This window comes from Eulemur rufifrons, chromosome 6 (assembly GCF_041146395.1).
Source record: "Eulemur rufifrons isolate Redbay chromosome 6, OSU_ERuf_1, whole genome shotgun sequence".
NCBI lineage: Eukaryota > Metazoa > Chordata > Mammalia > Primates > Lemuridae > Eulemur > Eulemur rufifrons.
The window spans coordinates 92334038-92349369 of NC_090988.1; the positions used below are offsets into that span (position 1 = coordinate 92334038).

Consider the following 15332-nt stretch of genomic DNA (forward strand, 5'->3'; position numbering starts at 1 on the left):
ATTGGACCCAATTATTAAAATTCAGCACATCAAAGCATTCAGCATAGATGTTCTACCAAAATTTAATGTTTCTAAAATAGGGAACGTGTTCACATCATATACAAATGCTACTTCTTTCAATAGATAAGTTCTTAGATTATGAGAAATATCAGAGAAACGTCTCCTGGAACTGAAAAATGCTTCTTAGGAGATACTGACACTACACGCATTTTAATGTTTCTGACTTCACCGTTCAGGCATAAAGGGATTAAAGGAGAATGTTCCCTCTGTAAGGATAGTTGGGCAGATGCCTAATTGCCCAGGAAATGCCATAAGGTCCTTCTTTCTTTCTGATGGTTAATTCCATTCTTTTTTGGGTTTGAATTATGGTGCAATCCATCAGGAAAGACACATGTTCCTATCAATACAGAAACGTAAAGGTGAGGAAAATAACGTGCTCAACATCGGATTTCCAACATCCAGTATATTCTTAGCACATTGTAGTTGCTCAATAAACATGTGTTGAGAAAATGAATGAACAAATGAAAGCAGAACTGAAAGACCAGAAATCTAGACAGAGCACTCTGACAGGAGTTGGCAGTAGTAAGCTGCAGTCCAGCACAGCTGTTTCTGGGTTAAAAAGGGAAGAGGGAGGTAGAGCTTTGCTAACATGATTGAGAGAAGCAACTGCCTGTAATAACATCAAAGTGTTATTGTAAATAAAAGCACAGAAGGAAACTTTAAAGTACATGCCTGTCCTTTTATATGCAGAAGGGCAAAATGATAGAGTAACAGGACACAGTTGATCCATGCCCTCAGATCTTTAGTGTCTTGACATTATCAGTGTTTTCAATACACAGGTTATGGAATAAAATATGTGAAACCAGCTTGGTAACTTGAGCAAGCCATCAGGGATCTCCAAGAATTGTTTATTTTTTATTATTAATGGTGTTGTTTTCTTTTGGTTTTTGAGGTCAAGGATATGAGTGTGTGTCTGTGTGTTTTGTGTGTGTGTGTGTGTGTGTGTGTGTGTATGTCACAGAAGACACATGGGCAGATTATCTAATGGCATATCTATAAACACTACAGAAGGTATGGACACAGCTGTCATTTAACCCAGAGCAGTAGTGGGCAATTATGGCAGTGGATGCATGAGAGGTATCTCCATCATTCTCCACCAGAAATACTACACATTTCATGTATTACTTCTCAACACCTGATATGATTTTTTGTATAGATAACTGATTAGCATGGTTGAGAACAAGGTCAGACTACTGCCAAATATATTGGTGCTAAGAGGAAGAAGATAATGGTTACCCACCAAAGGGGAAGGGTTTTGGAGGGATAGTAAACATTATAGTATCTCAGAAATATCCCAAGTGGAGTGTAAAGCAGTGGAATGGTGCCAGTCCCTAAGACAGGTTATGCTAAGGTGGTGGTCCTCATCATATTCCCCTTTAATTCATCAGTCCAGGACCTGCAAAACCCAAAAAGACTATGGAAGTTGGTGGACTACCACAATCTGAGCCAAATAGAAGCACCAATCTCAGCTGCTGTGCCGGATATGCTATCATTCCTAGAACAGACAGCCTCAAGTACCAACCTGCCAGAGGGCCCCTCCACCACTGCAGGCCTCTGGACGGATGCAGGGAGCTGCCTGGAGACTGTGCAGCAGCGCTGCACCAGGGAGCGGGCACGGCGGGGTCCCACTGCCTTCCCATCCAGGATCATTGCAGCTGACGTCCTTCTCAGCTGTCAACTTGGGTGGAACTAGAGACCATTATCCTAAAGGAAGTGTTTCAGGAATGGAAAAGCAAACACATGTTTTCACTTATAAGTGGGAGCTAAACGACAGATATACATGGTCATAAAGTGATGTAATGGACATTGGGAACTAAGAAATAGGTAGGGAGGGAGGGGTGTTAGAGATAAAAATTTACCTGTTGGGTACAATGTACACTATTCTGGTGGTAGGTACACTAAAAGCCCTGACTTCACCATTATAATACAATTCACCCCTGTAAAAAAAAAAAAAAAATACTTATAACCCCTTAATCTATTGAAATTTTTAAAAATTTAAAAACATTTTTAAAAAGAAACACATTGAATCTCTGTAAAAGCAGGATAATCTATATTTTGCTCGTTATTGTATCCCCGGCATCTATTGATTGTCAGGAATTAATATATTAGGTGCTCATTAAATAGTTGATGAATGAAAAATGAAGATTGCACAAAGAAAACTTGCCTGGGGACACTGAAATGAGAAAGAACACCAGCTACAGCCCAGGACAGATAACTGCTCTTGCTGCCTGTGCTTTATTATACTTACGGGGTCCAGGACCCTTATCTAAAACATTATGATAGAGGCTCAGTTCTTCAGCCCAAATTGGAAGCCAATGATTAACAAAGACGGTTAACTTTACAAAAAAATTTTTTTACTCTAAACCATGATGGAAGAAAATACATCATCACACACCAAACAGGTTGAGATAAGTACAGCATGGAGAAGAAAATATTTACAGAAAATGAAAGACAAACAATTTTTTCACCATTACATATGTGTTTTCACGAGCTGTGGCAAAAGGCGGTTGATGGTTTATCCATGATTCATTTTCCTCTTACTCCTTCCTAAAAGAACTACTCTCTTGTAGTGAAGGTGATGCAGCTAGATTTCCAAGCTTCCACTGCACCTACGGTGGCATGTGTCTTCGTATGTATTTCCGCGGTATTGCCTTGAGTAAAGGTGACGTATGTGGGGGTGTGTAGTGAAGAATTATCACCTAAAAAAAGATGTGGCCTTTGACCTCAGCTCCTGAGAGATGATCTCTAAGACCCTGGAATGTCCTGTCTAATAGGAGGTCTTTGTTAATCAAGAGGTTTTGGCTCCTGAACAATCTAACAATATGATTGGGGCTTTGGAACATGCCATAACTGTTCCAATATTCCAGAGAACTGGAGGCAAAGGTATTATGCTGAACCTCCAGAAGGGCTAGGAAGCAAACATCAGCTACATGAGCAGTATGTGATGGAGCCCTAATAAAAACTCTGGACACCACAAGTTCAGGTGAACTTCCTGGTTGACAACTCCATGCACATTGCCACACATTGACATCAGGAGGGTAATTCTCGAGAACAATGGAAATTTTATGTTTCCACGCCTCGCAGACCTTGCCCTATGTATCTCTTTGTTTGCTGTTTTAATTTGTATTCTTCGGCTATAATAAATCTATAATTATTTGTATGGTGCTTTCCTAACATCTTAAATCAATTCAGGTTCTATAACAAATTATCATAAAATGGGTGACTTATAAATAAAAAAATTATTTCTCACAATTATGGAGACTGGAAATTTATATCTCACAGTTCTGGAAAAGGGAACCGTTCCATCCTGACTCCCAAAATTCATATCCTTCTTGCATGCAAAGTACCTTCATTCCTTTCCAACAGCCTTAAAAGTCTTAATGCATTCTAAAACTCAAAGTGTCATCTAACTATTATCTCAATGAAATATGGATAAGACTCCAGGTTAAATTTATCCTGAGGCAAGATTCCTCAACAGCTGGGAACCTGTGAAACCAAACAAGTCATGCACTTCCAAAATACAATGTAGCACATACATTGGACAGACATTTCCTTTCCAAAAGAAAATCCACTAGGCGGAAGATCCCCCTTTCAGATTCACTGGGGTGGCACAATACCCCCCACAGCTTAGTGGGGCACTGCCCATGATATTCCTCTCTGCTGTGGCCAGTCATGCTTCAGTTCTGTTGGAGTGGGGATCATGCCACCACCCAGATTCAACCAGCTGGCCCCACCCCCACAATTTCTCTAGGCATTGGTCCCATGCTTTGGCAATTCTGCCTTCTGGGCTCATGCATTCTAGGCCTATAGTGGGAGTGACAACAGTGATGATTTCTAAATTTCCCTTGAGGTCCTTCTTCCCTCGTCTTAAAGAATACCACATGTATGCACCCAGATAATTCTATGGCTCAGTCCTATAGGGTCTAAGAGTCTAAGAGTCCGACAGACTTTGCCCCATTTTCTCTATTTTATTAGTCCTACCTGGCAGTACTTCTCCTGATATAACTCCATCTCTATTCCTGGCTCTTGCTGAGATGGTTGATTAAGTCTGTGGTTCACATCCACACTAATCTCCTTACCAAATGGTCACTTGGCCGCACCTTTAGTGTTCTCTCCCAAATATGCTTTTGCATTTTTGTAATGTGGATAAGGTGAGAATTTTATTTTCCAAATCTTTAAGTTCTGGTTATTTTTTTGCTTAATAATTCAATCTTTTTTAAAAAAAAAAATATAAAAGGTATACACGTTTGAATTGTTCTAGGTTGTTAGAAAAATCTGTCAAAAGTTTCATGGTAGAAAGAAGGACATACAAATGTATTATTACACTCTAATAATATTTAAAAGTGCTGGTATTGGAGAATTTAAATAAACTTTTAAAAATATGTAAGTTTTGGAGATATGCTGATCTCTTTCATTAGAGGTGCCTTACGCAGGAGTCCAGAAAACACGTTTACCATCTCACAGTGCACGGTGCAGTCTCGCTCACTGTCTGGTCTGCTGGGGCTGCCATAATGATTAATTCAATCTTAAATATAATACTTTCTTTCTTTTTGCATTTCACTATAAGCAGTCAGGAGGAACTAAGCTGCTCCTTCAGTGTTTTGTTTAGAAATCACTTCAGCAAACTAACCAACTTTATTGCTCTCAACTTCTTCCTTCCACAAAACCCTAGAACACAAACACAAGTCAGCAAAGTTCTCTGACACTTTTAACAAGGATCACCTTTTCTCCGTTGTCCAATAATATATTCCTCATTTCCATCTGAGATCTCACCAGAAGGGCCTTTACCTTCCATATTTTTAATGACCATTTTGTTCATGGTTACCTAGGTATTCTCTACAAACATAGAAACTTTCTCTATGTCCCTCCTCTTTCTAAACCCTCATCAAAATCCCTTTAAAGACGGGGCATGGTGGCTCACGCCTGTAATCCTAGCACTCTGGGAGGCCAAGGCGGGTGGATCCTTTGAGCTCAGGAGTTCGAGACCAGCCTAAGCAAGAGCGAGACACCGTCTCTACTAAAAAATAGAAAGAAATTAGCTGGACAACTAAAAATATATAGAAAAAATTAGCCGGGCACGGTGGAGCACACCTGCAGTCCCAGCTACTTGGGAGGCTGAGGCAGTAGGATTCTTGAGCCCAGGAGTTTGAGGTTGCTGTGAGCTAGGCTGATGCCACAGCACTCACTCTAGCCCGGGCAACAGAGCAAGACTCTGTCTCAAAAAAAAAAAAAAAAATCCCTTTAAAAGTTTATTCACATAAATCAAAGATTTTTTTAAGATGCACCTATTCTTCCAGCATCTACCCACTTCCCAGGTCCAAAGAAGATTCCACAATTTTGAGTATTTGTAACATCAGCAGCCCACTTCTTACACCAATTTCTATTTTAGTCAGTTCAGGCTGCTATAAGAAATTATCATAGATTGGGTGGCTTATAAACAACATAAATTTATTGCCAATTCTGGAAGCAGGAAACCCAAGATCAGGATACCAACATGGTCAGACTCTGGTGAGAGCCCTCTTCTGGGTTTTAGACTGCCCAAAAAAGGGGTGGGGGGCTGGAGAACTCTCTGTGTTCTCTTTTATAAAGAAACACATACTATTCGAAACAGCTCCATCCTCATGACTTAATCACTTCCCAAAATCCCTACCTCCTAAATTACCACATTGAGGTTTAAGGTTCAACAGATGAATTTTGAAAGGATACATACCAGCTGAGATCTTCGAGTCATGCTAGCAAATTATCAAACATGAGGGTGACTGAGTAGCAAGAGTTGTTCCCTCAGACTTTACAGTTTGCTAAAGTCCTTGAAGGAAGTCTCTAAAGCAGCAGAGAGAGGGAGCAGGGATAGAGATATAGAAAGAAAAAAGCCAGACATTGGTGAATTACTTAGCTGATATACAATCTGGGAAACTGAAACTCAGTCACATAGGGTACTCTGATGAACTATGTGGAACGTCCTTCAAAATTATTCCTCTGAACACAGGAGGTTAAGGCATTTATTCAATTTCCCTCACCCATTGGTGTGGAATTGCTCAAGGATCTTAGCATCCTCAGACATCTGTGGTGACCCTGCTGAGTGATCTTCCATGTTTTCAGAGACATTCCTGAGGCAGAGAAGCAGAGAGCTATCACAGGGGATGGGCCACTAGCAGCACAGTCAAAACTGTTTGCCACAGATGCACTGAAATCAAGTACTTAGGAAAAGCAGTAGAAGACATGAAGATTTCAGAGAATTTATATAACACAGTTCCAGCAAATGAAATGTAAGTGAAAATCTTCTGGGGGGTTTAGGAAAAGCTTTTGTAGTCCTAATCAAGGATATATATGTGTGCGTATGTGTGTGTGTGTGTGTGTGTGTGTGTGTGTATAGTGTCCCCCTACCATCCTTGGCTCTGCTTTTCCTGCTTTGAAAGGGAATGTGATGTCTAGAGCTATAATAGACGTGTTAGACTATGGCAGAACCAGCACGTGGAGAAGAATAAGAAAATCACAAAAGTGCTAGTCTTGACTCACAAACTATTATGAAGAGAAAATACAACTCTGTATTGAAGCCAGAGTAAGTTGGGTTTTCTTCACTAGCAGTTGAATATGTTCTTAAGACTCTGCTCATGCAATAAGTAAGGTTGAATATCAATTCACCAACCTTTAGCAATAACTCACCTTCATATGTTTGCTAGTTAATCAAAAAACTACAAGCTCACTGAATCTAGCTTTCTCCTTTCATATTGATTAAATTAGAGATTTAACATTAGTGGCTTTGTAGCCAAACATAATTCAAAGTCTTTTACTCCACAGATTTTTACCTGAAATAGTCTGATGTAAAGTGCAACTAGAATAAAGGTTGTAGGGCTGATTTTTAAAATATATGAATTTTTAGAAAAATAGAAAAAGAGATCAAGAGTATATTTTTTCTTTAAGTAAATAAGCAATGGTCAATGTGATAAAATAAAATATTAACATGTTCAAACAGCATTATCTCCATTTGTCACACTAGGGACCATATGCTCTTAAATTTAAGTTGGATTCAGATATTTTTCAGAAAACTATGCTTATTGCTGACTGCAGGATAATTAGCTAGATCTAAAAATTGGTTCTTAGATAAATGAAAATATGTTCAACTTCATTCATAACAACAGAAAAAGAGAAGCTATTCTCTAACAAGACAATTCTTTAAAAAGAAGGAGGAGGAGGAGGAGGAGGAGGTGGAGGAGGAGGAGGAGAGGGAGGAAGAGGTCCCTGATGATGATAACATGAAAAAAAAATGTCCCCTCCAGAAACCTTAAATATTTTTCAGCATAAAATAACTAGTGAACATTGTTTTTCCTAATTCTATCTCAGTCCCTGGAACCTCAGGCCTCAAGGGAGTGAATATTGATCCCATAGGCTCCAACTATAAACTCCAACAGGGAATAACCACACAGAGAGAGACCATGGTGTGCAATCAGCCAGTACCAGTTGCAGAAAGAGAATCTCAGAACAACTTTGGTATAAGTTAAACAAACCAAAGGCCATTTTCAACATAAGCTGTGTCTCAAAGCAGCGAGTGCAGGTAATGGTGGAGTAAAAAATCAGAGCCAAAGTTCCAACATGTTTAACCCCAAGAGCAGGAGGAATCTCTTCATCCCTGGTGATGTAATGGAAATGGGGTAAGAAAACTGAATAGGGCACAGTGTTGTCTGGGAAAAATGTGAATGAACATATGATTGATTGATTGATTGATTGACTGGATGAATGAAGAAATATAACATGACCTTAATGCAATATTTGCACACATTATTATGACTAATTTTTGAGCACCCATTCCATAGTGGCCCTGTGCTTGGAATTTTACATAACTTAGCTCATTTTCATTACCCTAATCAGTGTTTGAGTTTAAGTGGACCCTGACCTACTCTAGTTCCTCTGACAAGTGCTTTTATTCACTGGATGGAAATCCCCCTGAAAGATCTGCATTTCATGGATTTTACAACAAATTTACAAGAAGAGGCAACTTACACAAACTCATTGACCCTCAACCCTCAGTAAATGCAGAATTGAAGAGAATTATTTCTTGTTTTTTATTCCACAACTACAGAGTTAACACACTCTGCTTATTTCTCAAGGTGCTGGAAAGTACCAGAGAAGCCCATATCAACAGCAAACTTAGTTTGCTCTACTCCTCACCAATAAAGGCACGTTTTTACCTAAACCCAACCCCTTTGTCTTTGGAGCTACAGCTCCCTGTGACATTACTGACATGAGAGAAAATGAACCTGATGCTGATATATTGGAAACGTAGTTTTTTTCTTTTATGACCAATTTCTGCTATTATACTCTATTTAAGATGTACAAAAATATTTTTTAAATAATGTAACCACCCATGTAGCTACCCATCTAAATTCTGCAACTTGCCTTTTATTATTCAGCATTTCATTTGAGAGATTTATCCATCTATCGATGTTGTAGAAACAGTTTACTAATTTATTTAGTGCTTTGCATTTTTTCTATGACCGCTACTATAAACATTCTTGTGTGTATACGCATGAATATATATATATATATTCAGTATACATATGTGTGTACATTCTTGTATGTGTAGTCATGAATTTCTTTAGAATATATACCCATACTAGAAATTTTGAACCATAAAGAGGCATATCCTTATTTTTTCAAATATATTCAAATTTGTCTCCCGCATGACTGTACTAATTCACCTTCCCAGAGACATATGTGAGTCCTTGTGGCTCCACATTCTCACCAAAATTTGGCATTTTAGACTGATGAGCATAAAATTTTGTTTCAATGAAGTATTAATATGTGATGATGTGATTAATAGTGATTTGTTTCTCTTTTCATACTTCTATTGATCATTTGTTTTTCCCTTCTATTATTATCTGGTTTATGTCCCTTGTGAATTTTTCCTTTGGATTAATTCATAGAAATCATTTGTATACATTACATACTAATTTTTTGACATTTATATGTGTTCAAAATAAATTTACCTGAGGAAATTTCTGGTTGATATCCATTCTTTTTATAATGTTGATATTTTTATTTTAATATAGATGAATTCTCAATGTTTTGTGATTTGTGCTTTTATGTCTTCTTTAAATTTTGTCTGCATACCTAAGTGATAGATATTCAACATAGTCAATTCTAGTATTTTGTGAGTCGATTTTAAAATAGAAAATAAATCGTTTAATGGTTTTTAAATATTTAAATATTTGGTACACACACAAACTTGTCAATCTCAATTCTCTTAGTATTCTTTTTAAAAAGCATTTAGAAACCACAATAAACATTTATCAATTTATATCTGTGGTATAAAGTATCATGATTCAACAAGAATCATAACCAACAACCCACTCTCAGGAGGAAATATGTTTCATTATTGCAATTCTATCTACTGGAGAAGTGAATTAGAGAAAGAAATGGACTTAAGTTTGTTCGAAAGAATAAACCATAAAGCGAAACATGATAATTATTTCAAGTTTAACGATTTCTTCTCTATAAAGGATACCATAGGCAAAGTTAATAGATGACAGAATGTTTGAAGGTCTTTGTCAACAACTGACAAGGGACATAAATCTAGGATTAATTAAGAACATTTACAGATGATCTCAATAGAAATATTTTCAAAGAATATGAACAGGCAAATTATAGAAAACTAGAATCCTAAAGTTCTACGACAATGATCAAAATCATATGTAATCAGAGAGAAAAAATAAATATGAGATATCACAGCACACCTGTTTTTCTGGCCAAAAAGAAAAAATGGTAAAATACAAATGTTCACAAGGAAGTGAGGATATGGGAATCCCCACACACAATTACTAGGACTGTACACTGGTGCATCCATTAGAGACTGTACACTGCCATGGCAATACTTGCTCTAGTTAAATGTGGGCATATACTCAGATTCAACAATTTTACCCCTAGGAATATACTCAGAGAAATTTTCACACTGAGATCATAGTATTGGAAAACAGTTGTAGACAATCTGCTATCTATCACTAGGAGACAACTGATCAGGAATTAGTAAAGGAATGTGATCACTGGCATAGACACTTGGATAAATACTTCCATAGAGAACTCTACACAGCCGTGAGTCAGGATGGCCATGGTAGTTAGTAAGAAGGGACAAGGGAGAAAGGAGAATATGGAGATAAGTTGGAAGAAGATCAGATAGAACCTTAAGGAGAAGTCAGTATTTTCAGATATAAAATTACTAGTTAGGCAAATTGGGGTACTTTAATTTAAATACATACTGCATAAAAGAAATTATAATTAAATAAAAAGATGCTTCATACATTTCTTAATTGATATATTTATGAAATGCTGGTCAGAGACTGCTCCATGGATATTTGTCCAAACTGTAAATGAAATTCTAAGTCCAATTTGGGTGTCAAGTTTCAGCCTTTAAACTCAAAGTCAGTTTTGTCACAGAAGTATACTCTGACCCCACTATGAAACCAATTCTTATATTGTTTCCAATTCCAGGATAAATTAAAGGATCAAAATGATCTCAGTTTTCTTTTCTCTTCTCTTCTTTCTTTGCGTATTTTTAGCTGATATTAAATCTATGCTAGCCATGGAACAAAACAATGGCACTGAAGTGACTGAATTCATTCTCCTGGGATTTGCTGGTCAACACAAGTATTGGCATATCCTCTTCATAGTATTTCTAGTGATCTATGTGGCTACCCTAGTGGGTAATATTGGAATGATGCTACTCATCAAGATTGATTCTTCCCTTCACACCCCCATGTACTTCTTTCTCCAACACTTGGCTTTTGTTGATCTCTGTTACACCTCTGCTATCACTCCCAAGATGTTGAAAAACTTCATAGGGACAAAACAATCCATCTCATTCATAGGATGTATGGTGCAATTACTAGTCTATGGTACTTTTGTAACAACTGACTGCTACCTCCTGGCTGCTATGGCAGTAGACCGTTATGTGGCCATCTGTAACCCACTCCGCTATCCAGTTGTCATGTCCAAGAGACTCTGCATTCAACTGTTAGTTGGTTCCTATGTCATTGGTTTCCTGAATGCCTCTGTAAATGGAAGTTTTACTTTCTCTTTGAACTTTTGCAAATCCAATACAATTAATCACTTTTTCTGTGATGAACCTCCAATTCTTGCCCTTTCATGCTCCAGTATCAACTTCAACATTATGCTACTCACAATATTTGTAGGATGGAACTTGATGTGCACTGTAATGGTGGTCATCTTTTCCTACATATATATCCTGGCTGCCATCCTGAGGATATCTTCTGCTGTGGGGAGGAAAAAAGCCTTCTCCACATGTGCCTCCCACCTGACAGCAGTCACCATTTTCTATGGGACTCTCTCCTACATGTATCTACACCCTCATATTGATGAGTCCCAAGAGCAAGAAAAAGTGGCTTCTGTGTTTTATGGCATTATTATCCCCATGTTAAACCCCTTGATCTATAGCCTGAGAAACCAAGATGTGATAGAAGCCCTGAAAAGGGTAGGAAAGAAGTGTTTCTATTAATAATTTGAACCTCAATTTCTATTTTAACATGGTTCAACAACCAAACCAACAATGCTCTGTTATTTCTCAACCTCATAGAATGTAACAAATGCTTGTGAAACACAACGACAGTATGTAGATATGTCAGTGGCATACAAAAGATATAGAAAACATCTTTAATGATTAATTAAATAAATGTCTAATTCATGTGTTTCTTAAAGAAAATGTCTAATTCATGTGTTTCATCTCTGAAAAGGTGTCTTTGACATTGATTTTGTACAGTTTGACGAGCTTATTTTTGGAAATATTTGGCATCAGAAAAAAAGTAAAGTTAATCAAAGAGAATTGCATAATCAATGCTGTATAAGTACTTTTTCTCTTTTTTTTTTTTTTTTTTTTTTTTGAGACAGAGTCTCTCTCTGTTGCCCAGGGTAGAGTGAGTGCCGTGGCATCAGCCTAGCTCACAGCAACCTCAAACTCCTGAGCTCAAGCGATCCTCCTGTCTCAGCCTCCCGAGTAGCTGGGACTACAGGCATGCACCACCATGCCTGGCTAATTTTTTCTATATATATTTTTAGCTGTCCATATAATTTCTTTCTATTTTTAGTAGAGATGGGGTCTCGCTCTTGCTCAGGCTGGTCTCGAACTCCTGAGCTCAAACGATCCGCCCACCTCTGCCTCCCAGAGTGCTAGGATTACAGGCGTGAGCCACCGCGCCCAGCCTATAAGTACTTATAAGTATTAAATAGAGTATAAAGACTCATGTAAGGGGGAAACCTTTTTGATCTTCTCTTGAAAGGAACTGTTACTCTTGCTATTTCTCTACTGTGAATCTATTTGTTACTGTAAAGCAAAATTTGAAACACCATTTCTTTGGATAATATGTTTAGAAAAGAAGAGGCAGAAAGAAAGAACAATTGAGTAAATTCTCATAGATTTTGGGGCATTAAGGACCAATTCCATCCTTTCCTTAATTTTCTAAACAATTACGAAGTTGACACAGGAGTCAGGAAACTATGGATCATATCAATTTTATCGTTGATAAATATAACTTGAATATTCAGCTATAACTTCTTGTAGGTATACATCTCAGGGAAAAAAGAAAAATCCAGTGCAGAGTGCAGAACTACAGGGCAGACTCATTTACCTGGAAATGATGCCATATATTCCTCAATTTCCAAGAATGAGGTTTGATGCAGCACTCTAGTCCTAAATCTAGAGCTCAAATATGGGTTCAAGGCCCAGTTTGTTCACCATTTGGAAGTAAAATAAAAGAAATATATTAATATATAATATGTAAAATATATATGTATATCAAGCACTTGCCCATCCACCAATGTAAACAAAACAGCTGAGAACACATGTACTAATTCTTCCAATCTCATTAGTCAGTTAAACCATAGGGAGGAAAGAGTGGGAGGATGAACAGGATAAAGTTCACCACTTTTCTCAATGCTTTCAGGAGGTCCAAACCCATGGACTGAGGCAGAAACGTGGGGAAAGGGAGCTAATCATAACCCAAACAATACCAAGAGAAACCACATGGTACCAGTCCCTGCAGCAGGGTGCATCAAAGGAGAGAAGTACAAAAATTAGGAAAATCTTGAGCTTGTATAGCATTGCTGGTGACCTGCCCACCCTCCCTTCCTGGTCTGAAAAGTAAGCAAATCTTCTCCAGTTAGGGAAAATCAAGTCTTTGTTTATATCTTGGACTATCTCTGGGGAGGCAGACATCTCTAAGTTTTACTACCCTGATATGTCTCCTTACAAAACATTCTTAAATGTAATGACTGTAAATACCTGTGCTCACAGGAACTAGACTGTGGAGAAATGTGAAATATTCATTGAGAATCTGTATACCAGTAATATAGCTTTAATATTCACACAATGAAAAATAAACAGGAATTAAATGGACGAAAGAAACACAATAGTAATAGTAAATATTAATTCATCTCTTTCAGTCCATGACAGAGAAAGTTGAGAAAAAAATTTAAAAATAAAGTTATAGAAGAGTGATTCCACATAATTAGTAAGATGAATCAAATTCATATATAGGAAGTCTACCTTGTTAAAATCCACTGACCAAAAATGGCTAGAGTCAAAAATTTAGGTTTATCTTGCTTTTGCAGTATACACTCTACAGAAGCTGTGGGTATCTCAGTAAGAGGGATGGATGAGGGACATTTTATAGGATATGGGCTTTGCTGAATGAATCCAAGCATAAATTAAGAAAGCAAGAGCTCTCTCCAGATTTGGATACTATTAAAGAGCAGGGAAAGATCAGCAATTAGATATTCCAATAGACATTGCTCAAGAGGTGGGCAGAAGAAAATAAAAATGATCATGTCATTGCTAAGAAAGGAATAATCATTCAAAAGAAGGGTGATATCAAAAGCAAAAAATGTCAGGGTAAAGAGGTGTAAAAGTACAGAGTTTTAGAATGCAACTGGAGTTACATTGTTATAAGTTTAAATGAGAATATTATAACTATAAGATGTTTTATGTAAGCCCTTCAATAACCACAAAGAAATCTCTCTAGCTATATAAATTATTTTTTAAAAAAGTAATCAAAGCATACCACCATAAAAATTCACCAAATCACAGAGAAATACAGCAAGATTTAAAGATAGGAACAAAGGAACTAAAAAATAGTCAGTAAATAATCAACAAAATGGCAATAAGTTCTTGCCTATCAATAATTACTTTAAATTTAAATAGATTAACTTCTCTAATCAAAAGAGTGATTGAATGGATAAAAATATAAGATCCAATAATATGCTTCCTACAAGTGACTCACTTTATACTAAACAACCCACAAAGACTGAAAGTGAAGGCATGGAAAAAGTTATTCCATGCAAATGGTAAATAAAAGAGAGCAGAGGTAGCTATACTTATATCAAACAAAATAGACTTTCAGTCAAAATCTGTCATAAGAGACAAGGAAGTTCAATATTTGATGATAAGGGGTCAATTCACCAAGAGAATATAAAAATTATAAATATATATGCACCTAACATTGAAGCACCTAATTATATAAAGCAAATATTGACAGACATGAAGGAAGAAATTGCAATACAGTAAGAGTAGGGGACTTCAATACCCCATTGCCAATTATGGACAGATCATCCAGGCAGAAAATCAGTAAGGAACAGGTTTCTGGGCTTGAATAATACTATGGGCCAAATGGATATAATAGACATATACAGAGCATTCAATCCAACAAAACTGGAATATACATTCTTGTCAAGCACATACATTACATTCTCTGGGATGGATCATATGCTGAGCCACAAAACAAGTCTTAACAAATTTAATCTGATTGAAATCATCTCAAATATCTGTTCTGACCACAATAATATAAAACTAAAAATCAACAGCAGAAGAGATTTTGGAAAATTCACAAACAAAAGGAAATTTTAAAACATACTCCTATCAACCAATAGGTGGAAGTAGTAATCAAAAGGAAAATTTTTTTAAATCTTAAAACAAATGGAAATAGAACACAACATACCAAAACTTTTGGGATGCAGCAAAACCAGCACCAAGAAGAAGTATATAATAATAAATATCTACATTAAGAAAACAAGAAAGATCTCAAAAACCTAACTTCATACCTCAAGGAACTAGAAAAATAAAATCTAAACCCAACATCACTAAAAGGAAAGAGGTTAGAGCAGAAATAAATGAAATAGAGACTAGGAAGACAATAGAAAAGATCAACAAAACCTAGTTGGTTTTTTGAAAAGATAAACAAAATTGACAAAACTTTAATCATTTACAAAATCAT

General features: G+C 36.8%; 1 protein-coding gene across 1 annotated transcript; it reads left to right on the forward strand.

Moving 5' to 3' along the window:
* Positions 1 to 10633: 10633 nt before the first annotated feature.
* On the forward strand, positions 10634 to 11566 carry LOC138384982 (putative olfactory receptor 5AK3). The gene has a single exon (XM_069470619.1). The coding sequence runs from the start codon at positions 10634 to 10636 to the stop codon at positions 11564 to 11566; it is 933 nt and encodes a 310-aa protein (XP_069326720.1).
* Positions 11567 to 15332: the final 3766 nt, after the last annotated feature.